General features: G+C 34.8%; 1 protein-coding gene and 1 long non-coding RNA gene across 9 annotated transcripts; one reads left to right on the top strand and one right to left on the bottom strand.

Annotated features, from left to right (window-relative positions):
- Positions 1–7,345: 7,345 nt before the first annotated feature.
- aire (autoimmune regulator) lies at positions 7,346–27,105 on the bottom strand. Of its 5 annotated transcripts, none has more exons than XM_073910030.1 (14): positions 25,490–27,105; positions 24,506–24,682; positions 21,999–22,173; positions 21,766–21,915; positions 16,373–16,438; positions 16,172–16,285; positions 15,860–16,005; positions 13,541–13,662; positions 11,849–11,915; positions 11,501–11,620; positions 9,760–9,881; positions 9,577–9,655; positions 9,416–9,499; positions 7,346–7,786 (listed from the first exon to the last, which is right to left on the bottom strand). In XM_073910030.1, the coding sequence occupies exons 2-14, from the start codon at positions 24,650–24,652 to the stop codon at positions 7,706–7,708; spliced, it is 1,473 nt and encodes a 490-aa protein (XP_073766131.1). In that variant the 5' UTR covers positions 24,653–24,682; positions 25,490–27,105; the 3' UTR covers positions 7,346–7,705.
- LOC137487814 (uncharacterized) lies at positions 17,312–20,795 on the top strand. Of its 4 annotated transcripts, none has more exons than XR_011006557.2 (6): positions 17,312–17,650; positions 17,896–18,039; positions 18,757–18,873; positions 18,965–19,006; positions 19,328–19,414; positions 19,799–20,795. It is a non-coding gene; the product is annotated as an uncharacterized lncRNA (long non-coding RNA). The 4 variants fall into 4 exon arrangements; XR_012391599.1 differs by having other exon boundaries at positions 19,328–19,458; XR_012391602.1 differs by lacking the exon at positions 17,312–17,650 and having other exon boundaries at positions 17,957–18,039; positions 18,757–18,860.
- Positions 27,106–27,638: the final 533 nt, after the last annotated feature.

The raw sequence follows: 27,638 nt of genomic DNA, 5'->3' as shown, positions 1-27,638 counted from the left end.
TCTAGCCGCAATCCATAACTTGGAAACACCCATACACTTCTGTCGTTTTCACAGTATTATACTGCATTTCTCAACAGTTTCTTACTGTATAAGATGTGCACAGTGTGTTACTGTATATATTGTTTTCACAGTATAATAATGTATTCTCTACATTTCCATACTGTGTACAAGGTTAACAGTATGTTACTGTAGATTTTTTAACTAATTCAGTTCTGCAAATGACCGTGAAAAACTCCCCACACTATATTTCATTTTATTTTATTTTCCACTTAGTCATTTTATTAATCAGGGGTCGCCACTGCGAATGAACCACCAACTTATCCAGCATATGTTTTACGCAGCGGATGCCCTTCTAGCTGCAACCCATCATTGGGAAACACCCACACACCCTTACAATCACACTCATACACTACGGCCAATTTAGCTCACCAATTCACGCAATAGCGCATGTCTTTGGACTGTGTGCTATTGGACACACGAACACGGGGAGAACATACAAACTCCACACAGAAATGCCATTTGACCCAGCTATGGCTCCAACAATCAACCTTTTTACTGTGAGGCGATAGCGCTGCACCACTGCGCTGCCTCTTGCTAATTTTTAACAAACGTCAATTGAACTATTGTTTGAAAAAAATGCCTGTGGAGTCTTTTTAAAGTCAATAGGCACAACATGACAAATGTATGTCTGCATTTATAAAATAATATTTTTAATTTTATAGATAATAATATATTTAACATATTTTTAGTATGCCATATTTAAAATTGGGTATTTGGGTTAAAAATATACAAATAAATAGATAATTCAATATTTGATTAATACAAAATTACATTTCAGGCACATAACTTTAAGGGTACGTCTCCAATCTAAAGTTTTTGCACTTCAGAAATGCGAGCGATGTTATAGAAACACTCAGCTGGAAGAGCTTAATTCTTCAAATGTCTGAGGTTTTAAAAAACATAGAGCGCTCAGTGTTGAAAATGACAACAGAAAATAATGCTCAGCTCTAGAAAAAATGGTACAGTGGACAGGTTACTTACAAAATGCTTTAGAACTGGCATACTAAAAAATCTGTTAAATATACTATGAACGTGTGTGGTTTGCTTTTGTCACAGCCAGGCCAGGTTCTCCCTACTCTCAGTCACCACAATCACTGTCACCTGAATACTAATCAGCCCCGCACCTGTACGTCATTCCCTTTCACCACACCAGCACCATATGAACCCTCACCAACCCTCATGGTGACAGGTCTTGTTGTTTCTTTGAAGGCCTCCACTCTCCTCACGGTCAGTGTCTATATTAATTCTCCATGTTAACTTACCTCTCGTATCGTTTGATATCTACTGTCTGTCTCTCCTACCCATCATGGTTTCTCCTGGTCTCTACTCTGGTTGTTGTCGATCCCTGACTCCTTGTACCTGTGTGACTGGCTTCTCTGCATCTCCTCCAGTCCCTCTGATCCATCTAGTCATCCATTACCATCCTGCAAAGCATCTGCATTAAGTTCTGTTCACTCTATCATCCATTATTATAAACTGTGGTTAATACTTTCATCTCTGGTTCACGTCTCCTTTTGTGACAGAAAAGAAAAACTCTTGTTGTGCTCATCGACTTTAAAAAGACTCTACAAGATGGATGCCATACCTCAATTAGTCATCTATTGCAGAAAAATGAATATATTGAAAATATTTCAAAGATGGGAACATTTTTAGTTTTACTTGTTATGCTTTAATGAGACTACAAGAGAAAAAAATAATCAATGATGAACTTTTTAGTACAATTAATCTGTAAATTTATATGACCTGAAGAAACCTTACGTTATCTTTTATTAAACTGGTCCATTCACAAATATTAATCATTCAGAACACGACATAAAAAATAAAGAAAACAAGACACATGGAAAAATTAAGAAGGGGAAAAAAAACACTTTATTAAAGAATTTTATACTAAGCATGCTCAAGTACTTAATTAAATACTTTTCTTTGGTGTACATTTTACAATCTTGGATAATTTGGCAAAAAAATTACATTTACTTACTAGTGTATAAAGTATCATTAGGTACTAAACAAACTTCATTGATAGTTTATTTGGTTATACATTTATTAAAGTTTACTGTGACTCATTTTGTCTGTAAGATAAAATACGTTTATGAAAAGTCAAAATTAAAGTTCAAGAAAGTATCTCCTCCTCAATTAATTTATTGGTGACTATTTCACTAGAGAAGCTGGCAATCACGTCACACTCCATAGTTATAGTATCAAACAACTTACTAAAACCAAACAAGAAAAACAAATGCTTTTGCATACATCAGCATGAACTATAATCTAAAATAATATAAATTATTCAAAGACTACAGTATGTGTATGTACTGCATCCCATGAGTGACTTATTATGCTTTCAAACAAGTGAATTGTCTTTGAAATGTGAGGTGATTGCATCTGTTTGTTGTTCAACCCATTAGCATTCCTTTAACTAAGCACTTGGTGTACCATGAGCAGTACGCTAACGCTTACAGGTTAAAGTATAATTGGATTTTTAAAATTTAGCTCACATTGTGTACACTGAGAATGCAGAATTTATGACCGACTGCATGCAACATCTAGAGGGCGATAAATATGCTTTGGCTTCACATTTCAGGAAGCCAAATTCAAATTGTGACCTTCAATGTTTACGAAACTTTTGATGACTACTCTCCCGTGGCCTTATTATGTAATAGTAAAGAGGCCATTGGTGACACACTGAGCATTTCCATGCAAATGTCAACCTTGCCATGAAAAACATTTGTTCAAATAGCAAACCCCTTTTTAAGTTGTTTGCTTGCATTTTACAGCACACTCTCAGAAATAAAGATGCAAAATTTGTCACTGGTGCTTTTTAAAAAGGTACTTTTTTGTTCCTAACAGATGCCTAAAAAATTACAAAAATGAACTTCATAGCACCTTACAGGTACAAAAGTGAACCTTAAAAGAACTAATGTGCAGCTGCCAAGGACAAAAACATACCTTTTAATAAGGTACTGCTGCCCCAGCAACAGATTTTGTACCTTAGTGATTCGGTAAAAATACTCAATAATGTCTCAGAGAATGATTTTAAACAATTTTACCTGATTTACCAACGTCACTTAAGTGCCAATTTTACACATGCTTAATGCTTTTTCCTCTAAAATGCAGAAATGCATTCATTCACGTCAGTTGTGCGCCTCGCTTACACATTGCTTAATACACATAGGAAATACAGCATAACGCAAATATCTTTGCAAATGAAAAATTATAAAATAATTAAAATATTACAAAAAAATATTGTTTTCTAGCCTACCTACATTTCTAGCCTTTGTATAATGTTATTATTAGTAGCAGTATTATTTATTAAATGCATATTTATATAATTAAAAACAAGCTTCGATTTGTCCACCTGTCAGGTTTTAGACCATATGGGGCACTGAATATAACTTTTTGAGCACACTTCGTTATTATTGTTCATTAATTAGTTTGCTGGAGATTAGAACAGAATTTAGAAATAGTTTTGAAACAAATCTTTGCACTTAACAAACTAAATTAATTGAATTATTGGCTAATGGATGTCTGTGCATACAATACGTTTCCCTATCTATGAGAGTGAAAGTGAAAGTAAATAATGAGGAGGCTCATCTTTCATTCTCGCGCTACAGATGCTCTGTTTAACTGTCTTCTCACTAGTGAAGCACTTACAAAGTCTGCCATGTAAATAGCAAATGCGCTATGGCGTGGCGCATTACTGGCTCTTAAAGGTAATGGGAGATGAGACTCTGATTGGTTTATTCTCAAAACACACCTTTAACTCATTAAAAGAATAAGCTCAACCCTGTTAGACCATGCAATATACTGTGCAAAGCGGACTTTTCTGTCCTTAAAATAGCAAAAGTGGATTCCGACATGCCCTTATTGCTTATGCGCCCCTGCGTTTTGGACGTTGTGCATGGATCGTCAAAATAGAGCCCTTAAACTTTAAAGCTACTTCAGATGAGGCTTTCTCAAGCCACCATAAAGTTTGTCTACGAACTTTACTTTTCTAGTTGTAAATTGTTACCCTATATTTTATTTTAGATCAGATATTACCTATTCTCAAAACTACTCTTTATAAAAAAGAAAAGAAAATACCTGTTATTATTTTCGGTTTAAACACTCTATATCTGTCATTTGGCAGGCAGCTAAGAAAAATCACAGTCCAGGTTCATTTGCAAAATGAATGTGAAATTTTTTTTTATCTCCATCTGGCACCAGATTCAGACTTCACAAATCAAGGATATAGCATGACAGGTATAGAATGTCTCTGAGATATAAAATCCCTCCTGAACACCTAGACTCACACATCATAAAGCTGAAGCATCTTGGCACTGCAGGAGATAAACCAGAACCAGCCTTTAGTGTATCCTGCAGTCTGTCTCCTTGATGCATGCAGTCTGTACTGCCAAATGTCTTCTCATATAAAAACATTTTCCTTCACGCTCTGCTGAGATTTAGGGTCCGCTGTAACACATTCCCCGCTCCTTATTTGTTGGGCCTTAAAGAACAGGCATCCATAGCAACCCTGCAACATTCCAACAGCAGCGTCTGGCCCTCGGCCTGTCACAACACCATCTGCACCCACACACACTTTAAAGGTGGAGGTGCAAGAAAACCTCCATAAAGAGACTTTGCATAAATTCCCACTACACGGATCACTTCGTTGTTTTCATACGAATACTTAAGAAAGCAAACGAGAAGGTTTGTTTTGTGCTGACATACATTATGCTTTGACATTAACAACTGCACATTTCCAGGAGTCCCACATGCTTCTCATTAACATTCCAAGTGCTCTTTCGCTCTTCCTCTCTCTCTCTCTTTCCCACTCTCTTTTGTCTCCCGAGGAGGCCAAAAAGGAAAACTGACAGTGCTGCTGGCTCTGGACCATGCATTCCACAGGATATGTCAAAAGAGTACAGAAGGACCGCTCAAGGGGGGCACTTATATACACACACACACACACACACACACACACACATACACACACATGCTGGTTTCCATGGGACTTCACATATAAAAATGGTTTATTTTTATGTGCATTATTTATAAGATGTTTTCTTCATAGGGACTAAACAAAATCTCACAATGTAATATTGGTATACTTGTGGAAATACTTGGTCCCCATAATGTTAGCGATATCTGGGTCCCACACATACACACATACGGTATATAGAAGAGAGGGATGAATTAATGCATCTTTAATAAAAATATGCTCTCCATGTTCACTAGATAGAAATAGAACTCACTTGATCAGTGTTTGCAGTCAAATTCTTTGAGTTTTTATTTTGTTTCTAGTCTAATTATCTTAAAATTATTAAATCAAGATTCATTTTCTACACAAGTAACAAATAGTGTTTTGTTTTCATAAATAATACATCCAAAATTTGTTTTAGTTCAAATTGCGCATTCTAAGTTGTTTGTCTAGGCTTTCATTTAACAGTACATTGGAGCGAGGAGAACTTTACATAAGGACAACCATCTGTGCAGCAATCCACCAATCAGGCCTGTATGGTAGTGGCCATACGGAAGCCACTCTCCGCCTGGAGTTAGCCAAAAGACATCTGAAGGACTCTCAGACCATAAGAAACAAAATTCTCTGGTTTGAGAATACCATCCCTACAGGGAAGCACGGGGGTGGCAATATCATGCTGTGGGGATGTTTTTCAGAAGCAGGAACTGGAAGACTGTAGAGAGAAAGACGAATACAGCAATGTACAGAGACATCCTGAATGAAAACCTGCTTCAGAGTGCTCTTGACCTCAGACTGGGGTGACAGTTCATCTTCCAGCAGGACAATGACCCAAAGCACACCACTAAAATATCAATGGAGTGGCTTCACAACAACTCGGTGAATGTCCTTGAGCGGCCCAGCCAAAGCCCAGACCTACATCCTATTGAACATCTCTGGAGAGATTTAAAAATGGCTGTTCACCGTCGCTTCCCAATCCAACCTGACTGCGTTGAGAGGTACTGCAAAGAGGAATGGGCAAAAACTCCCAAAGACAGGTGTGCCAAGCTTGTGGCATCATATTCAAAAAGACTTGAGGGCTGTAATTGCTGCCAAAGGTGCATCAACAAAGTATTGAGCAAAGACTGAGCATACTTCTGTACATGTGATTTTTTCAGCTTTTTAATTTTTAATAAATTTGCAACATAAAACTGATTTTATTCTTGCCAAAATAAAACAATTAAGACTTTTTCCAGACGAATAAATATTATCAGACATACTGTGAAAATTTCTTTGCTCTGTTAAACATAACTTGGGAAATATTGAAAAGAGAAAAAAAAATCAAAGGGGGGCTAATAATTCTGACTTCAACTATGAATGTGCATATTTATATTGGTTTTATTGGTTGAAAAAATATGTGTAAAGGCTATTTTGCCCTAATATTTTGTATATGTTGCATATATAACATTTATTTTACATATGTGAAATTTAAATATGAACTTTTATGTCATATTTATATATATATATATATATATATATATATATATATATATATATATATACACACACACACACACACACACACACACACACACACACACACACACATATATATATATATATATATATATATACACACACACACACATATATATATATATATATATATATATATATATATATATATATATATATATATATATATATAATTTGCATATATTTTTCATATATGTATATATGAACCTCACATCTGTATTTATGTAAAATTCAATTTGGCCTCTGCTGTTTTTAGTTCAATTTTACAAAACTGATAAACCTTTAGGTAGAGACCTTCTGTGAGATCAGAAGTTGTTAATATCTATTGTATATGCTTTTGTTGAACCTTTTTTATTGGTTTAATTAAACTTATTTTACAAACAACTGTATTTAATAGCATAATTTGTGGAAAAAATACAAAAAAAGTGCACTAATGCACTTTATATGGCTGCATTGTACAGCTGAAGACAAAATTATTAGCCTTACTGAAAAATGAAAATTTTCCCAAGTTCTGTTTAACAGAGAGAGGAACACATTTATAATCATAATACTTTTAATAACTTACTTTAGTAACTCTTTTGTCTTTTCTTTGTGAAACCACTTGGGAAATATTTGGGAAAACAATTAACATTTCACAAGAGGGCTGATCAATTTGTCTTTAAAGACACTTTATCGATGCAGCTGCAATTAATAGAATCTTTTAATATGTAATTTTTTGTTTAAAAATGTCAGACTTTTTTGTATATAATATAAAATATATGATTTTTGTAATAATATAGTTTTTGGCTTAGATAAAAAAACAGAACACATTCTACAGGGAAAAAGCTGTATTATGGTTTTAATGGTTGCTTATTCATATATAATTCAAATTAAATCTTTTCTTACATTATAATGTTGGACACAAAAAGAATCATAAAACTGAACATTATTTGTTTAATTTAGCTTGAAAATTAGTTTGAGTTCAAAAAATAATTAGCAAACACATAGTAGCAACAACCTTTTGAGATCTGGACTGTACAACAATAAAACAAATGTAACTCTGAAAAAAGAAATGGATAAACCAGTACATTCATTTTCTTCAAATGATAAAGGTTTTCTATTCTTAAAGACAGTCCATCTAAAACTGAGAATGAACCTGATACTGACATCTGAGGCGCAGCAGAGATGAATCGGTGAACTTCATTGGAAATAGCCTTGGGTCTCAGAAAGAGGACGTGAAATATTGTGGAAAGCCCACTGCAGGATCCCATCAATAGAGCTCTGCACTCATCAACACAAATAAACGGTCAGGTAAGCCATCCAGGAGTGCATTTCCCAAACAAATAAATAATTACCATAGTACAATACATCATTTGTGAAATGTCATCGTTTGGTAACCTTATAGAGGAGATCTACATCAAATGTTTGTTTGTTTTTGTAAAGCATAATATTGTTCAACACCCACACAGATAACTTTTTAAATAATTTTTAAATCCACTATTTATTTTTGGTAAAAACATGCATTTGTTCTATAATTGAAACACTTAGGTAAATGGCACATACAGTATATGGCCTATATTTTTTTACAGTCATCATTCTAAAACATTGAGCCACTTAAAATAGCTAACATAACACTTTAATTATAATTTGTATTTTTTTAAAGGTCTACTTTTACAATTTTGACAAACTCAGACCACAGCAGAATTGTTGTAAATGCCTTATAGCCTACAGAACAGATACATTTCTTTAAATAATATAACTTAAAACCATTAACGCACTGTATATGTTTGTTTTCTTTAATTTGGGAGAGGTAAGGGAGATTTCAGCTTAAAAATCATATCAAGAAACCTATACAGTAGCGTAATGAACCATGGCTGTGTTCAAAATGGCATAAATGACTTCAAAGTGCACTATGAAGTGGGTTCAATCTATGAAGACCATTAAAACGAATCTGTAAAAAATAACTTTGAAACATTAAATGTGAAAGACACAACTTCATATAAAGAGACAAAGACAAGCTCAAGTCAAGCCATGGCTGTGTTCAAAACAGTAATGAGGAGGGAGTTCAATATGCACAGATAGTGTTTTTCATCCAACGATAAACTTTCTGTGAAAGGATTTTGTGACTATTTTTTAATTTCATGAAGTTATTGTAATTAAATTAAAATATAATCTGTTAAATAGACTGAAGGATTCATTTACTTTTTTCAAGTGATATACGAGATGAAAGACCATGTAAACGCTAGTCAGTAGCAGCAGGCTACCGCAGAAGCTCCCTTAAAAATACTGGGGTAAAATAAATTTCCATAAATTGCCATTAGATATGGTGGGGAAAATTAGAATTCAAGGCAGTGCTTCTTGTTTGGTCGGAGACCTACTTTATACCATATATCAATCAGTGAAGTAAAGATCACTGATCTTTAAAGAAATCAGATCTTAAACGCTGCAATTTTGTAATGGTGCTACAGTTCACCGGAAGCGCTTGGGCTGGCTGTATGAAAATTAAAAGTTTGTGTGCATACACCCCATTATTAATCCGAAAAACTGTAAAAAATAACTTTGAAAGCAAATCACATGTGAAAGAGAGACAACAAGTGTTTTTAAATCATTCAAAGTAGATGTTGAAAGGTTCAAAAGGAATTAGCTATAGGGGAAATAACTCAGAATAGAACAAAACCAAGAACTTTTAACTACAGCTCTAGAGATAGTTGCAACTGTGCAAGTTTTCGGCAATCTTTGCCAATGTTCATTATAATGATGGATTTGGGAAACACCAAATCGCTGAACTTCATTTATAACGGAACTTGCGATCTTAGTTGTCTAATGATAGTTTTGGGAAACGCACCCCAAGTGTTTTCACTGTTTGTTTTTATGAATTTATTGGTAAAGTGTCAAAAAACAACCGCTCACCTCCCCCATCACTGAGTCCATCTCGTCTCTGTTGAGCAGCTGCTCTGATGGCGTTAAGCCCTGATCACTCATATGTTGACTCAACTGTGGAAATATAAAAGACTAATGACATTTGTGAGGTCAGGAGGGCAAAAGGTGTTGTTTAAGTGTGAATGGGATACCTGAAGACTCCTACACGTAGATGAATTGTCATTTCCAGGGCCCCAAGATCTGGAGCAATTCCTACATCTTGTCCTTCCACTTAATCGAGAGAAATGGGAGAAGATAGAGTGTGTGAGCTTTATAGCAGGATACAACTTATTACAGTTATTGTATTCTTAATGGCAGTACAGTACGATCAGTACTTTGGGAAGTTGCAGAGGGCGTGATAAGCCTGCAGGCACTGAGGGCAGGTGATCAGCTCTCCCCGGGTGAGATAGCAGATGCCACATGCCATCCTGATCCCAACTCTTTCACCATCTGAAGACTAGCACAGATTTCAGCTTTATTCAAAATAGCATATTTGGTTTTCAGCAGAATTCAGACACTCATAAGGTTTTGAACCAGCTGAGGGTATTCTGAGTGAGTATTTTTTTTACGTTTTTATTTTTAAAATGGACCCTTAAATTACGTTTTCTAACTAAAACAATACAGATGAGCTTTTCCTCAAGCAATACTACTGGTAAGGAAAGATCTGGAAAACCTAACCATTATACAAGGTACATGGGCAGAATGCAAATATAGTTATCTATTATAATAATGGAGTACATCTTGATCAAATAAAATAAATACCAACATGTTTCGGCTTTAAAGCCTTCCTCAGGACAAAACAACATTACCTCAAGCAATAATATAAAGTAAACTATAGCAATGAACATATTAGCATCCTCTAAAATACTTACAATAATACATTTCCACAGTAATACAGTATATACACTAGTAAGTTTGACTCTATATTATTTTTATGTTAAATCATTGGATTTTACCATTGTATTAATTTAGATATTTAGGGTGTGTAAATAAAAATGTAGACAATTTTTTGTCCCTTAGGAAAACAGTAAAGATACCTAAACTAAGATACCTAGAATGATCATGATCATTTTTAAAACAGAACATTATAATGTTAAGAATACTAGCTATAAAAATAAAACATAGCAAAATCCGAATGAGGAACACTTTCCCCCTCAAGCAAAATTCCTGATTCCTTCATGCACAAATTCCTAAAAGAGCAATGTTAAATGTGAGCACAACTTTATTCAAATGTAACACACTCTACAAATGCTGGTTTGTTTCCATCAAAAGTTTTACTAGCTAATTTATGGGTTGAAAAATGTATATAAAAATACAAGATAGTTGGGATTTGACCATATTTTTTTCATAAATTTTTGGTTTTTGAGACCAGTGATCCATGTAGTGTAAAAATAATAGGGTCACACTTTATTTTGATGTTCTGTTTGTTGAATTTTAGTTACATTTTCTACCTGCCAACTAATTCTTCTTAGATTATAAGTAGACTGTTAGGTTGGGGTTAGGGTTAGTGTAAGTTGAGATGTACTTGCAAATGTTAACTGTTAAGTATAGCTGTTGAAGGAGCATATCAACAGATATTAAGCAAATATTCTACTAATACTCAAATGGACCTTCAAAATAAAGTATTAGCAATAAAGCGTAAAGAAGTAGTTTTTTGTAGTTTGTATGTGTTTTGCATTATGGGACATTGATATTTCCTATAACAACTTTATATGTTGAAAAAATTGGAAACATGACTGATATTAACATTTTTAATTGTTTAAACTGATATGTTGTCCAGGTTGGTGTTGTAAATTACAGCTCAAACACCTGGTATTAAACAGCCAGTCCTTTCTATTTTACTTAATTTAATACTATATATTTTATTTCTTAAACAATAAATTGTTTTTAAACTAATAAAATGTCACTTTGTTAAAATGCACAGTTGAATTTTCAGCATCAAAAGTTGACAAAGCGGAGATCAAAGTCCTATACTGCAATTCATAACCGTAAAAATACATTTAAAAAAAACTGAATCACAAAATATGTACAACTCTGCGGATATTTTTGACTGTGTGATTCAGACGATTGTGTTACCTGGAGGCCCATGGATTGAGCGCTGCTGCTCGCTGAGACTGTGGAGAGTGAAGTAGAGGACAGAGAGGAGAAGAAGGAGAAATCCACTGCAGAGCCAGAGCTCGTCTCTGTTGCTGGAGGCTGTAAGAAAAGGTGCTTTAATGATCAGTCATTATACGTTATCAGTTTGTCTTCATACTCACTGCTTGGCTAAAATAAAAGTACATAAAAGGGCATACATTATTATTATGTTGAAGTACATTTAGCTTTGATTATGCTGACATTCATCATGGCATTGCTTTGAGATCCGTATGCCATACCACACAAAAATATACCAACTTTCCAACAGATTTGTTTTGTCATTCGTACCTGCACATGTGTGTATGTCCTGTCTTTCAATCTGTTGCTTTGGCAAAGCTGACAGCGCCATGTACCCCTAAAATAAAAATAAAAAATACATGCAGAAAATGTTCATATATCAGCTGGGCTTTTTGATTTGATCATGGACCTTAATTATGGTGGTTTTTAAACATTTTAACAAACAGAAACTGGGGGGGGGGACCCCAGAAACAACAGTAATATTAATAATAAGTCAAATATCATTCCTTAATACTAAATTGTTGCATTCAATTTATATATATATATATATATATATATATATACAGTATTTATTTTAGAATACATGTTTATTTTTATGTATTTTAGAATACATGTTTATTTTTATGTGGCTGGAAGGGAATCTGCTGTGTAAAAAACATACCTGAATAGTTGGCGGTTCATTCCGCTGTGGCGACCATTATTTAATAAGGGACTAATCTGAAGCAACATGAATGAATGATTGTTTTATTTTTACATTAGAATTGTATCAATAATATAAAAAATAAATTTACAACATCCTTATCTTCTAATAACTTATCTTCTAATAACTATTTTTATTATAATGATTCTAATAATTGTTTATAATATAATAATTTAAATGTTCTTTTATTAATTTTATGGAAGTTTGCTGAGGCCCCCTAGTGGTTTCTGTCTCCCTGCTGGAGGACAACTCGTACTGTATATATAATAGAAAAGTATGAAGTCACACTCAAAATTTGTTAAATAAAAAATAATTTAAAGATGTAAATAACCCATTATGATGTAAAATGCCATGCATGTATTCATATAAAGAGACATACTATGCAGAAATTCTGTATTATTTCATGCTAGAGCTGCATGATATTGAAATAATCTGACATTGCAATATTTTGTTTTGCTGCAACATATATTAACTGATGAATATAATTGTTATGATCACCAGCGATCATACTTCATAGATCGCTGGATATCACACACAAACACCTATGGACTACAAATCTGCCATTCATGGACTAAATTTTCATACATGCACTCTGCTCACACACACACACACACACACACACACACATGCTTCCTCATTCTGACTGATTACACTCGCACCGCCTGAGGATTGTCAAGGACTGATTACACACACTATTTAAACAGCACACTCAAGCTGCGTCCCAAATGGCATGCTATGCACTATGTTTTTATGCACTGACACACACAACAGTATAGTATGTATGTAGTGTCGTCCCAAATAGCACACTAATGTTTTTTTACTAAGCGGAAATTCAAACCGTTTCCCTAATGACGTTTGATGGTTGCCAAATCAGTGAAATAAACGACTGAATAATCATACCTGCCGTGAGTGTAACTGCATTCACCATCGAGAGGCGCTATAATCACTCTCGTAGGAGAATTTTGCTTTCACCGTCAAAAAATAAAGTTATCCAACATGTGCGCCTGATAGCTCCGCCCCTTCCGCTATGTGAGCAAACCTGCAATCGTTGAGTGTGTGAAGTGTCCATCATTACACACTTCACTTTACTGGCTGAATGAGTGCATAATTAAAGTGCCCTTATTATTTTTAGAGTTTTCAGTGTGAACACACTACTTACAGAATTAAAGACAGTAATGCAGTAGGTCTTATATATGAAATACAGCACAGTTCTACTGTTGGTCAGCTCTAGGTTCTGGTGGTCCCACATGAATACTCTGTACCTGGGTATGGAGGTGAGGGGGGGCACCAGACAGGAGAGATGAAAGGCACGAGGACACCCATCACAGCAGATGAGCTCGCCGCCGTCTTTACACACTGCACACTCATCATCATTGTGCTCTACCTGAACACAACAACAGTGCACTGTAAAAATAAAGCTAGGTTCCACATTGGGACAACATGAAAGGATTAAGTTACTTTTACAAATTTAAATAGAGTGAACATAAATCAATTAAGTTGTCCCCCAAAAAACTCAAGAATTGTGATGTTTTAGCTGATTTTAAATAAATAGTCAATAGTCAATGTAATGAACTAACAGCAAATGTCATTTTTTGAGGGTAGCAGGTTAACACTGCAACAACATACTGTAGGCCAGGGGTGGCCAACCCTGTTCCTGGAGAGCCACCTTCCTGCAGATTTCAGTTGCCACACATATCAAACACACCTGAACCAATAATTAGGACCTGAACACCACGTGATAATTACAGGCAGGTGTGTTTGATATGGGTTGCAACTGAAATCTGCAGGAAAGTGGCTCTCCAGGAACAGGGTTGGCCACCCCTGCAGTAGGCCTATATAATAATTTCACTTAAGTTGACATGTTATCCTGTTTTTCTTTATCATAATAAGGCCATAAATAAACCTTACAAATTTGAACAATTAAGAATATTTGAATGGTTTCTAGCACATTTTGAGTCCTATTGCATAAGATGTTGTTGGTTTTACCTTGCATTGGTTAGACCATTGCACACTGTAAAAAGTGATTAGTTCACTTTACTTAAAAGAGAGAGTGAACTTGTTCCCTTATAATTATTAAGTAAATAAACTACAGTGTAAAAAGGGATTGTTTACTTTATTTTAAGGTAAGCAAGCCCACTGCCTTATAAGCGACACATTGACTTTATTTTAAAAAGTGAGTAAACCTGTTGTAACTTGGGACAGGTGACTAGATTGATATAACTATATACTTTTAATAACTCAATTCTAATAACAGATTTATTTTATCTTTGCCATGATGACAGTAAATAATATTTGACTAGATATTTTTCAAGACACTTCTATACAGCTTAAAGTGACACTTAAAGGCTTAACTAGGATAATTAGTTTAACTAGGCAGGTTAGGGTAATTATGCAAGTTATTGTATAACAATGCTTTGTACTGTAGACTACTGAAAAAAACAAAGCTTAAATGAGCTAATAATTTTGACCTTAAAATAGTCTGTAAAAAATTAAAAACTGCTTTTATTGTAGCTGAAATAAAACAAAAAAGACTTTCTCCAGAAGAAAAAAATATTATCAGACATACTGTGAAAACTTCCTCGCTTTGTTGAACATAATATGGGAAATATTTAAAAAAGTTCAAAGGGGGACTAATAATTTTGACTTCAACTGTATGTACATCATTATAAAAGTCATCGTGGGTTTACTGACTAAGTAAAATCAAGTTGTTTCTTTTAAGACACAGAGTTTACATACTTTTTAAAAGTAAAGTCACTAATCCATTTTTACAGTGCAGTTTACATATATGTTCATTATAACCTAAAAAATAAATAAATAAAAAATTGTGCGTTTATGAAGTGTGCTTCACACAGTTGAGTGGGATTGACAAACCACCATTATAAAGACTCTTCTCTATAGTAATAAAACTTCCCCTTCCATAGTCTGGCACTTAATCCTCTGAGCATTAACAGCATTAACTGAGCATCAACTTCTTGTTGAATCGGTGACTGCCTCCTGGACAAAAGTGTCTGCTTAATGATGTTTTAAAATAAGTTTCTCCTGCTTACCAACGCTGCATTTATTTATTCAAAAGCACAGTACAAATGGTAAAATAGAGAAATGTTCTTGCACTATAAAAAACTGTTCAAAAGTAGATTATAATTACATTTATTCATTTATTCCAGTGATTTTACAGATGAATTTTTGGCTTCATTACTCCAATCTTCAGAATTACATGATCCTTCAGAAACCACTCTAATATTATTATTATTATTATTTGAAACTGCACACAATAAGAAAACTTATTTACTTATTTAATTATAAACTTATATTTAACAATTATTTATTTTTCATTTATTAAACACCACCTTGATGAACAGAATTAAAAAAAAAACATGAAATAAAAAACGGACCCCAAACTTTTGACCGGTAGTGTAAATGTAAATGTAAAACCTTTCTAGAGTTTTTCTTTTCAGCAAAGTTATTAATAAGGTCATTTGCATTGCATATTGCTTTGCAAACTGGGATAACTGGTTGTTTATTTCAAGAAACTAAGCTATCAGCTATCATGTAAATGTTTCTAGTGAGTCTGGTACACCTACAGTCATGCCTCTGCTGCTTGGCTCTCTCTGCTGGTGACTGGAGGTGTGTGCAGTCTGCGTCTGCGTCTGCTGTGCTCCAGCTGTCTCATCCAGTTTGCCAGAAGAGTAGAATTCTCCTCCAACCTTGATGCATTTTTTGGCTCCTCCTGCAGGAGTGAGAGAGAGATAGAGCTGCTGAGACATCTGTGCTGCCAAAAGTGTTTACACAAGTTTACACTACTTCAAAACACACACACGCAAAGAGCAGAAGCATAAAACATGTAGAGGCGTTCGTCTCAGTGCGTCAGTGGTGAATTAGTGTATTCATCTCACCAGACTCAATGACTTGCTGGATGAGAATCTCCTCCACTGTACCGCAGCTATCAGGAAGATCACCTGCAGATACCGTCACAGCCCTCTGGACTGAGGTGGAAACTGCTTGGACTCCTGTGTTGATTCACGTACAATCTTGATAATCTGCTATAATACATTGTCATCTTAACGACACATGTTATACAGAAGTCATGTGATTACCATTTCCCACTGAGACCTGAGAATGTGCTGCTCCATCTGTCTTCTTCATCAGCTTGCCTTTGCTTCCTGGAGCAGAAAAGATATTGAGGTATTGTGATGGTTTTGTTTTGTGATCACAAGTCCATTCACCATGCTTATTCGATTTATTTTCAATTTACTGCACATTAACAAAGACTATAGAATACATGTCTTAAATACATTTTATAGAATACAATAGTTTACATTACATATATAGTAATAAATAATATAATACATAGTCTTAAAGGGACTTTGATAATAGAGTGATGTTGGAAAGATTCACACACTGCCCTAAGCCCTTTGAAGGGTTTATCATCCAGAGTGACAGCTTTGAGTGGGTGAAGAATGTTGGTCATTTGCAAGATATTCAGCGTAAGTGTAATGTAATGGCTTAAGTAGGTTAATCATTTTAACTAAGCAAGATAGGTTTATTAGGAAAGTTATAAGACAGCTGTAATTTTTGTTCTGTAGCCATTCAAAAAATAAAACAAAACTCTACCATAAGTTACTGAGAAAACATGTTTTGCTTTATTAAAGGTCACTTGGGATATTTTTAAAACAAGTGTAAAAATTGTACAGAAAGGCTAATCATTATGTCTTCAACTGTACTCTATACATTCACACCCTGGGTTAATGCATATATAATAAAATTATATTTTGTGTGTATATATATATATATATATATATATATATATATATATATATATATATATATATATATATTTTTTTTTTTCTATTTTAAATATTTCCCAAATGATGTTTAACAGAGCAAGGAAATTTTCACAGTATGTCTGATTTTTTTTTTCTAAAGAAAGTCTTTGGCTAATTCAGCTAGAATAAAAGCATTTTTTTTATTTTTTAGACACCATTTCAAGGACAAAAGTATTAGCCCCTTTAAGCAATTTTTTTTCGATAGCCTGCAGAACAAACCATCATTATACACTGTTAGACATTTCTGTAAATTACACAGTTATTTACTGTATTTCACCCAGTGTAATACTGCAAATTCCTTTTACGGTAAATAACTGTATTTACCGTTGCATTATGGGAATTTAGTGTGACGTCGAACAACATATACAGCGATGTACTGTATTTGTAAAAATTCGTGTATTATACTGTATTTTCCACAACTGCTTCAACGCCACCTTGCGGCGATTGACTACTCTGCACCACATTTTGCCTGAGGACCCTGGAGCAATTCTGGAGGACAATTTATTAGTGTGCCTGAAGAACATACTGGATTTAACAAACTTTACTCTGGTAAGCTGAGGCAGTGTTTCATTTTACAGAATGTTTTGTGGACGAGAATAGAACAAAGTAAAGTATAAAGTTGGCTATTATTATTTTCTCTGGCTTGGCGTTATTTCGCCCATTTGAGAAATATATCATCTATTAAGATGTTACCTTTATTTAATTTATTACATTAATACTACTATTACTTTAAATAAGACTGTTTATGACTATTAGCCATTGTTCTCGTCATATCTTTTTATTTATTTACATAGGAACCGGTGTTGCAGCGGGTTTTGGTTTAGGAGGGAACCAGAGGTATGCAGACAGTTTTGGAGGACACTTAGCACGAGACAACGGTCCGGCAGAGAGTGTTTTCCCCCAGAAGAATATGAATGAAAGACAGACAAATAATCCAGGTAAAAGCGCGTCTGTCTGTGCTGACAACACTCGACATTGATTTGAGCACCTCTATTAGCATTTGTTTGCTCGGCAACATTGGCTGAAGCGATCTTAAAATGGTAATGTTAACTGTTAGCTAAACTGAGCTAAGTTTATACTGAATTGGACTCAAACTCATTTTAACGTGCAACGTTTAACTTATATTGATTTATACTATATATATTAGATGTTGTAAACTTATTTTTCTCTGGTTTAGAGTAACTTATAACGTTAGCTTGAGAAAATAACATCGCGACGTAACCTATAAGAACGTTAACGTAAATCTATAACGTTACAATATGCATAGAGGTAAAGTTGGTTTTATATTCGCACATTCGTTCATTTAGAAGACTCTATACTGTTTACCATGTTACTTTGAATATTCGATCAGAATTAGCATGCCAGTATGACTTGAAATCAACATCAACACTGTTTATTTGACCGTGAGCATGTTGTACTTTAATAGTCATTAGCTGCTAAAATGATTTCGCTATTTAGAGTTTGCAAATAATACTTTTATGAAATTAAATTATTAAGGGGGAAGTCTGAATCTGCTAATATAAAACCAATTTTACCTCTATGCATTATGCTAATAACCACCTTTTTGCTATTTATTGTTTGCTAATTATTTTTTTATCACAACTCTTGACATTTGCTTTAACATAATTGTTACCATTATATTTTTTTCTGTTTAGATATGGCACTGGCACAGCAGCAGGTTTTGTCTGAAGAAACAAACAGCATTTCAGAGGAACATCTTGATCAGCACAGCCTTATGCTTAAAAAATAAGCAAGACCAGTAAGCAACCAAGGTAAACAAATAAAAAAAAGTTGTGTGGAGGTTGTGGATTGTAGCATGGTATTCTTATCTGTATTTTTGGCTTTTTTATGGTCTCAATATAGAATACTGGGAGCCTGCCTGTGCAAACTGGACCTCATACAACAGTAAGTACTGTACATCTATTTGTTTCTCAATATATTAACGTTACTTTTAATACAAAATGTGTCACATGTTTAGTTGCTAGCTAAATAAAAAAATCGTTTTCCCTTTTTTATTAAACCATTTAGTAGGTTTTTTTTTCATCTTTGTTTATAATATTTTTGAGCAGATTGAGGTCTGTCATGGGTCAGACATTTCAAAATACAATAATTAGTATTGGGATACATGCATTTGTCTATGTATTAAATGTCTTTTTCCCCATTTCATGTTGCCTAAATATTTTGTAATAAATAAAATAATACAATTTTTTGTATAAATAATTCCAGAGGATGAAACAAAATGCACAGCAACAACCAGAGTGAGCCAGAAGATAGCAGGAGAAGTACTGAAGAGAATGACAACCATGAACAACAGTGAGTTATCCTTCTTTCACCAGCTAACTGAGAACTTGGATTAGGTGAGACACTCTCAATAGTTTTATCAGTATTCAGTCAGTTTTAGTTTATTAGGAATACATAAAACAAATAGTCTAATCTGTCCTGCAGTGAATCAACCCATCACAAATGCTACAATGTTTTTGTAAAACCTTGTTAGGGAAAAAAATAAACAGGACATTCTGGTTAGTTATCTTTTAAACATGGTAGTGAGCAGGTTATGAGCAGGAGCCAGTTGCTCAGTACCAGCTGAAAACTACCCCAACCCAGCTGCCATGCTTCAAAATAATTAACCAGTATATGATTTATTTTTTTTAAACAAGCTTCTTCTATGCTTATGTTAGTCTGTTTGTCCTTATCCAGAGTTCTTCATAATCCTGGACTGGGCCAAATCCTGACCAGATGCTGTGGTGGTCATGGAGGAGTGAATCCTAAAAGACACACGTGATCAATGAGTTTCCGCATTGATCCAATGGGCCAGCCTGACCACCCGCTGGTGAACTTTCAAGCCTCTGGTGCCTAGACTGCGGCCTTGCACAAGTTTGGCTAGAGGAGAACTGGTCGTGCCCAACTGAGCCTGGTATCTCTCAAGGGATTTTATTCTACACTTTCGTCAGTTGGTGAAGTTTGTTCCATGCCACTGTCGCCACTGGATCACTTGGCTACGATTGGTGGATCGGTGGATTTGCTCTTCAGTGTTTGGACTTTCAGCAGTGACATTTACTGCTTCAATTCTGAAAACTGGACTGAAGCAGCTTCAATTTACAAGAACTTCTATGTTAAGCTGCTTTGACATCATTGATCTACATTGTAAAAGTGCAATAGAAATAAAGATGAATTGCATTTGAACATGTGAATTCAGACCTTGTTGAGCATTTGACACCAGAACTAGTAATATTTTAAAGTTGGGTTGTTTCTGAGTCGGCTAATAGTTACAAATATTTATTTTTCCAACAATATGCAATTCAGAAGTTTAAATTTTTATTGTACATGTATGTTCTAGTGCTTTGTGTGATTTATTTATTTTTAATGTGTTGATTTTATTGCTTAATGTAATTTTCACACATTTTCCTTAAATGCTTTAAGCGTTATTAATGTTTTAAAGAATGGAATATTTTGTAATTGTGTCTGGTTTAATGTCAGTAGTACTTAGTACAATGGGTTTTTTTTTTCTCAACAATATGCAGGTCAGACACTTAAATTAGTTTTGTACATGTATGTTAATGTGCTTTGTCATTTTCAATGTTTTTTTTTCTTAAAATAAAATATTTTGAATGATTGAAATGTAATGTTTTTACACATTTTTAAGCTTGTTTTAAGCATCTCCAATGTTTTAAATAAAGAGTGTTTATTTTGTTAATATTTTGTAATTGTGTCTTTTTTAGGTCTATAGTATTAAAATAATATTAATAAAATTATATTATAAAATATTTAGGACAAAATTAAAAGGTTTACAGTAGCTAACTGTTAACTTAGGTTTTTACAGTAGTTAACCATTTTCAGACACTACAGTAACATGCTGTAAACGGATTTACAGTTGTATACTGTAAATCTAAAATACAGTAACTTACTGGCAACAGTGTTGCCAGTAAGTTACTGTAAAAACCCTTTGAAATGTCTAACAGTGTACAATAACTTGCCTAATTACATAACCTGCCTAGTTAACCTAATTAACCTAGTTAAGCCTTTAAATGTCACTTTAAGCTGTATAGAAGTGTCTTTAAAAATACAATAACAATAATAATAATAACAAAAACAACAACAATAATGATAATAATAATAACAACAATAATAATTCTTTAAATTTATATAGTGATTTTCTGGGTTTAAAGCACTTTACAGATGTTGGGGGGAAATTAAGTCAGGATACAGAGGTTTTAATGACCACAGTCTCATTTGAAAGATGGTGCTCACTGGACAGCATTAAGTCCCTTTCACTATATACTGGGGCATTAATACCCACACAGACTGAAGTTTTAGCACCCCCTGCTGGCCTTTCCACGTGGTCACCCTCCCATCCACCGACCAAGCACAGCCCTGCTTAGCTTCAGTGGGCTAAGTGTAATAATTTGTTTTGGTTCAGTTTGGGATTTCCCACAACAATTAACCATCAGTCTACAACCATCACAGAGGCCTGGGAATCGGAGAGAGTCTGGCTTGGCCTCCTCCTGATTTAAGAATCAGCTATTTTAACAAATTCCGTTTTGACCTCATATATCACACCTTATATAATTGGCACTGTAGCATTTCATGAAAAGTTAAAGTGAAGTTTAAACTCTGTCACAAGTAAGAGTAAAAACAATCAAGGTGTATTATAGGAGTCTGTATACCAGAGCTGGATGTTAAGGATTTCTTGCTGTGGTGGTGATGTGTCCTGTGGGTCAGCTGTTTTTCAGACACCCCTCTCTTCTTGCCGGACTGACTGCGGGCCTGCAGCTCAAGCTTGGGGTTCCCATTTTGTCTGACCTCCTGCTTTAAACCTGACAAATCAGATTAGCATCACTTAAACCCTGATCATCCCCCAACCCCCACACTGTTTGTTTGCCAGAGCTTTGCACTGTACCTTTGGGAAGGTTCATAAACACTGTTTCCAGTTTAGGATAACACTCCTTGTTGTACTCTTTACAGAGATTCTTCCAGAAGGCCTTAAGGACCGTAGTATCCTGATCCAGCAGCAAAGTGAGCAGCGAGTAGATGGCTTTGTGGATCCCGTCCTTTTTCTTTCGCTCTAAAGTCTCCTAAAATATCAGTTAGTAATAGAATTGGTTTGATGTTTTTGCATTTAAAAAACTTATTCCCAATTCCTTAAACAACAACAAATTATGACATACAAGTTATATTAAATATATAGTGCATATTCTGCATGATCTTATTTTACATTCCTTAGCCAATACCTAAATCTAACCACACCCAAAAAAAGAGTTTTGCTGCTTGTTCAAACTACTTTTTAAAAATAAGCCGATACAACACAATTCTTTATGTTTTTTGGGATAACTTGCATGTTTAATGTTCAATCCACGAATTTGTGGAGTTAACTTATTCGATTTGTGTTGGCAAAACATGTATGAATTGTGTGGAACCCTGTATTTTTCACAGTGTATTATTAATACTATTAATACTACTAATAAGCAGCAAATTAAGGGTTTATTAAGGCAAAAGTAGTTAATGGTTTATTAATAGCAAGATTAAAAATAAATAAATAAAATAAAACACAATAGAAACCATCACATAAGTTCTAATAGTCTCCACTACAAATATAATTAAAAACATCACATTTTATTCATTGAAGCCAGGATGTACACTCACTGGCCACTTTATTAGGTACACCTTACTAGTACCGGGTTGGACCCACTTTTGCCTGCAGAACTGCCTTAATCCTACATGGCATAGATTTAACAAGGTTCTGAAAATATTTTTCAGAGATTTTGCTCCATATTGACATAATAGCATCACGCAATTGCAGCAGATTTGTCGGCTGCACATCCATGATGCGAATCTACCGTTCCATCATGTCCCGAAGGTGCTCTATTGAGCTCTGGTGACTGTGGAGGCCATTTGAGAACAGTGAACCCATTTTCATGTTCAAGAAACCAGTCTAAGATGATTCTCGCTTTATGACATGACGCATTATCCTGCTGGTAGTATCCATCAGAAGATGGGTACACTGTGGACATGGTTAGCAACAATACTCAGGTAGGCTGTGGCGTTGACACAATGCTCAATTGGTACTAATGGGCCAAAAGTGTAGCCAAGAAAATATCCCCCACACCATTACACCACCACCACCAGCCTGAACCATTGATACAAGGCAGGATGGATCCATGCTTTCATGTTAGTTGACGCCAAATTCTGACCCTACCATCTGAATGTTGCAGCAGTAATCGAGACTCGTCAGATCAGTTAATGTTTTTACAATCTTCTATTGTGTAATTTTGGTGAATCTGTGCGAATTGTAGCCTCAGTTTCCTGTTTTTAGCTGACAGAAGTAGCACCCGGTGTGGTCTTCTGCTGCTGTAGCTCATTTGCTTGAGGGTTTGTCATGTTGTGCGTTCAGTGATGCTCTTCTATATACCTCAGTTGTAACAAGTGGTTATTTAAGTTACTGTTGTCTTTCTATTAGCTCAAACCAGTCCGGCCATTCTCCTCTGTGCTAGCCATTTGCGCCGAAAGAACTGCCACTCACTGGATATTTTCTCTTTTTCGAACCATTCTCTGTAAACCCAAGAGATGGTTATGCGTAAAAATCCCTGTAGATCAGCAGTTTCTGAAATACTCAGACCAGCCCGTCTGGCACCAACTAACATGCCACTTTAAAAGTTACTTAAATCACATTTCTTCCACATTCTGATGGTCGGTTCAAACTGCAGCAGTTCATCTTGACCATGTCTACATGCCTAAATGCATTGAGTTGCTGCCATGTGATTGGCTGATTAGAAATTTGCGTTAACAAGCAGTTAGACTGATGTACCTAATAAAGTGGCCGGTGAGTGTATCTATAAATGGTTTTTGATGCAATACACATACTCTATTTTTTATTTATTGGTTTTAATAACCCGCCAATAGAAGGTAAAAAGATACCAGTACAGAGATCCAAAAGGGCCATTATAGTTTCCATTTAAACCATTATAATTTCTAATTACAGTTAGTGCTGGGCAAAAATTAATCGTGATTAATCGCATCCAAAATAAAAGTTTGTTTTGACATAATATATGTGTGTGTATGGTGTATACTTATTATGTAGGCATAAATACACACATGCATGCATATATTTGAGAGTGTTTATTTATATTTAGATATAAAATATATACGCATATGATACAAATTATATAAAACATTTAAATATTGTTTTTGTAGTTTTGTTTCCATGTATGCGTGTGTATCATATATACATAATATGTCAAACAAAAACTTTTTATTTTGGATTAATCACAATTAATCTTTGCTCAGCACTAATTAAAACCATTATACATTGTGTGATACAATCATAAAAAAATGTTTGTTTTATTTTCAGCAGGGATTTTCTGCATGTTGACCTGAAATAGTGTTTTGGTATGTGCAGTAAATGTTCACCCTCAGGATCTGTTCTGAGATGACGTTGTGATCTGCCAGTCCATACAGCAGTGGGAAAGGGTCATGAATTGCCATCGCGATCTCAGTGCGACAAGCTCGAAGCTGTGAGCGCAGGTCAGACTCTTCAAAACTCTCCACCTTAGACATGCTTCTACTCAGAGTACTGAAGGAGTCCTGCTGTATAAAGCACAACTACAATCACCCTCAGCGATTTTATGTACATAGAATTATCATTTTAAATGCAATATTGTGTCAATTAACTTTTGTGAAACTTAAAGAGCCCCTATTATGCATTATAAAAGGTCTCCAACAACATGCTAATATGCATGCAAGGTCAAAAAAAAAAACTTTCATTGTCTTATAATATGCATTTATTTTTACCTATTTAAAACAAAGACTCCCATATGATATGTTTAGCGATTCATTTGTTCCCAAACCGCTCCTTTACATGAGGCCAATCTGCCATGATTGGTCCTATGACCCAGTCTGTTGTGATTGGTCAACTGTGTTCAATGCGAGACAGACAGAAATGCCCACCATGGCTACAGTATGAAGTAGCACAAAGTATGTGAGAGCCCAATGCAGGAATGCAATTAAGCAATGCAGTTAAACACCAGCATATTACTCTACTCTTAACCCTAACCCCAAGTAATAACAACAACACATTAAGTATTAATCCACACTGTGGCAAAAGTTGAACTATTTTGAAAACTGACTGCGCCACACATGTGAGGAACAGCTGATGGTGGCCACAGCAAAGGCAAACGGCTGAGGATCACAAGTTCAGGAACACATTTGCATCGGTGAAGGAAGAAGCACGCATTGCGTTTTCAACTTGGTTTTGGATGCATTATTTGAACAGCCCCATAAAAGTTTAACCAGAGAGATACATTACAAGCACTAATCTGTAACAGATAAGTGAAAATATTAAACAAATATTTTGCAAACTACACAAAACGAGGAAACAATTTTAATTAAACTTACATGTTATGATCCGGAGGAAGAAGAAACTGATCCATATGAACTGCAACAGTTACTGACAAAGTCTCATACAAAATAGTCTCTGCTGCTCCTTCCTTTAATAACAAATGGTTGATGAATCCTGCGTTACAGTGTAGGTTATTGTATCAAAAATCAGAAAAAGGACAGGAACAAACACAGCACTAGGTTGGCTATACTGTGGTATTGTGAAAATGAACTTTGACCCTTTATTCCCAGCTGCCGAATCTCCATCTGTCAGTAATCGTCATCTTTGTGTCATGGTCAGTCCCATGAACCACCGCGCTTCACTAGTGTCTGAAGGGAAAGGCGCGTTCACGTTTAACCGGTTCCGGCACTTCATATTTAGTGATGTACTTTATTGACGTTGTTGCGTTCTGGCAAAAGATACGTACCCAACACGATTCATGCATTTGACTCTGAGTCGATTATTTCGTTAAAGAAGAGTTTAGTTTTAAAAACGGTTCACTTTCAGATTTAAACCTCAGCTGGATGTTTTCATTCACTGTGTTACACACTGCATTGAAGTTCATTTTCAAAAACCCATAATAGTGGCTCTTTAAATATGGGTGAAATAATGCTCCATCACCATTATCAAAACAGACATGTTTATCATCTAAAAATAAAAAACACTTATTCTAACCTGTCCTTAAAATCATGCTAAAATTGATCTCATTTTAAATGATTAAAATATTTTTCTGACAAATGGCTAAAACCAAAGTGGTTTAAAGGTCAGTATAAAGAATTCAAATAAGAATTGAGTGTTTTAAAACAGCCCTATGTGATCCTTAAGAGCATTTTAATGTGGCATCAAATTCTAAAATGCATTGGAGGATTTACAGTAGACTATTGTTAGATTTTAATAATTTAATAAATTATGGCAAATTGTATGATAGTCATTGTTTATTGCTAAGGATAAAATATACAGTAAATAAACCAACAAACAGGACACATTCTAATGTACAAAAAGCTGTATGCTTTCATTGTTTAAATGCTCACTATTATTTTCATTAATATTTATTTTCAATCCATATAAATACGAATTTGTATTTACATAATCCATAGAGCATTACTATGAAATGAGGTTTACATTGCGAGCTTTTGAAAATTCTCATGAGTTAATTTATACAGAAGCATATTTGCTCATGTGCAAATACATTAGTTCAGTCAGTACTGAAGCCAAAACTGGATCCTATCCAACAAAATAACTCACAACTGCCCAAAACTTAGTGGCCAATTTTTTATGTTAGAGAAAAATATTCAATTAAAAAGTTAAAAAAGAGCAAAAACAAAAAATATATATAAAAAATATGAACAATTCTGTTCTGTTCTGAGCATATATCATGTTGTTTTAGCATTTGACCCTTTTTCTTACATTCAAAGAGTAATCAACAGGAAATATTAGTTTTGCTGCAGACCCCCTGAGTACCACAGACCCCTAAACTACACAATTAAACACTATCAGCTACCAAGAAACCTTTAGCGATAACTGGACACATTGATTTTCTTGTCTGATTTGAAACAAAGTAGTAAAGATTAGCATGGTACTTACAACAGATGCTGGCGATGAGGACTAGAGATAGTTGTAATCTGTATGCTGCGTTTCTTTTATTTGCTGTGATTGACATGGCTTATGTGTGACCGCTGGATAAAGGGCACTTGTGGTCTTGGCCTCCAGGGTCCATCGATTCACAAGACCTTTAGTCCTTCTCTGATAAGTGATGACATTGAATTTCAATTTACAGTTAAAACACTGTACAGGTTGGTCAAAAATACCTGGCCCTCATTTGTCCGCATTTCTGCTCATTGGTGCGGTACGGCTTGGAAAGTCCACAGTTGGGCAAGAAACGATTTCTCAATCATGTGAGCATCTACTTTTAGTCACCTGTCTCTCCCGAGGAGTACAGTTTCCATACCAAGGGGAATCCCAGTATCAGTGCCCTGCAAAAAATGCACTTGAGGTGGATTAGGCATTAATGCAGCAATTGTAATGTTTTATGGGAATAAATCTTCCAGCACGCTCCAGTTCTAATTTATTTTAGCTTTTAAAAAACTCAAGAACATAACATTGTCATAAATGTTCATGAAATAATGAAATAGGAGATTAAGATGAAGAGTGAATATTAAAAAAGTG

Source organism: Danio rerio, chromosome 2 (assembly GCF_049306965.1).
Source record: "Danio rerio strain Tuebingen ecotype United States chromosome 2, GRCz12tu, whole genome shotgun sequence".
NCBI classification, from domain to species: Eukaryota; Metazoa; Chordata; class Actinopteri; order Cypriniformes; family Danionidae; genus Danio; species Danio rerio.
The sequence above is the reverse complement of the archived record's forward strand: the minus strand, read 5'-3'. Positions and strand labels throughout refer to the sequence as shown.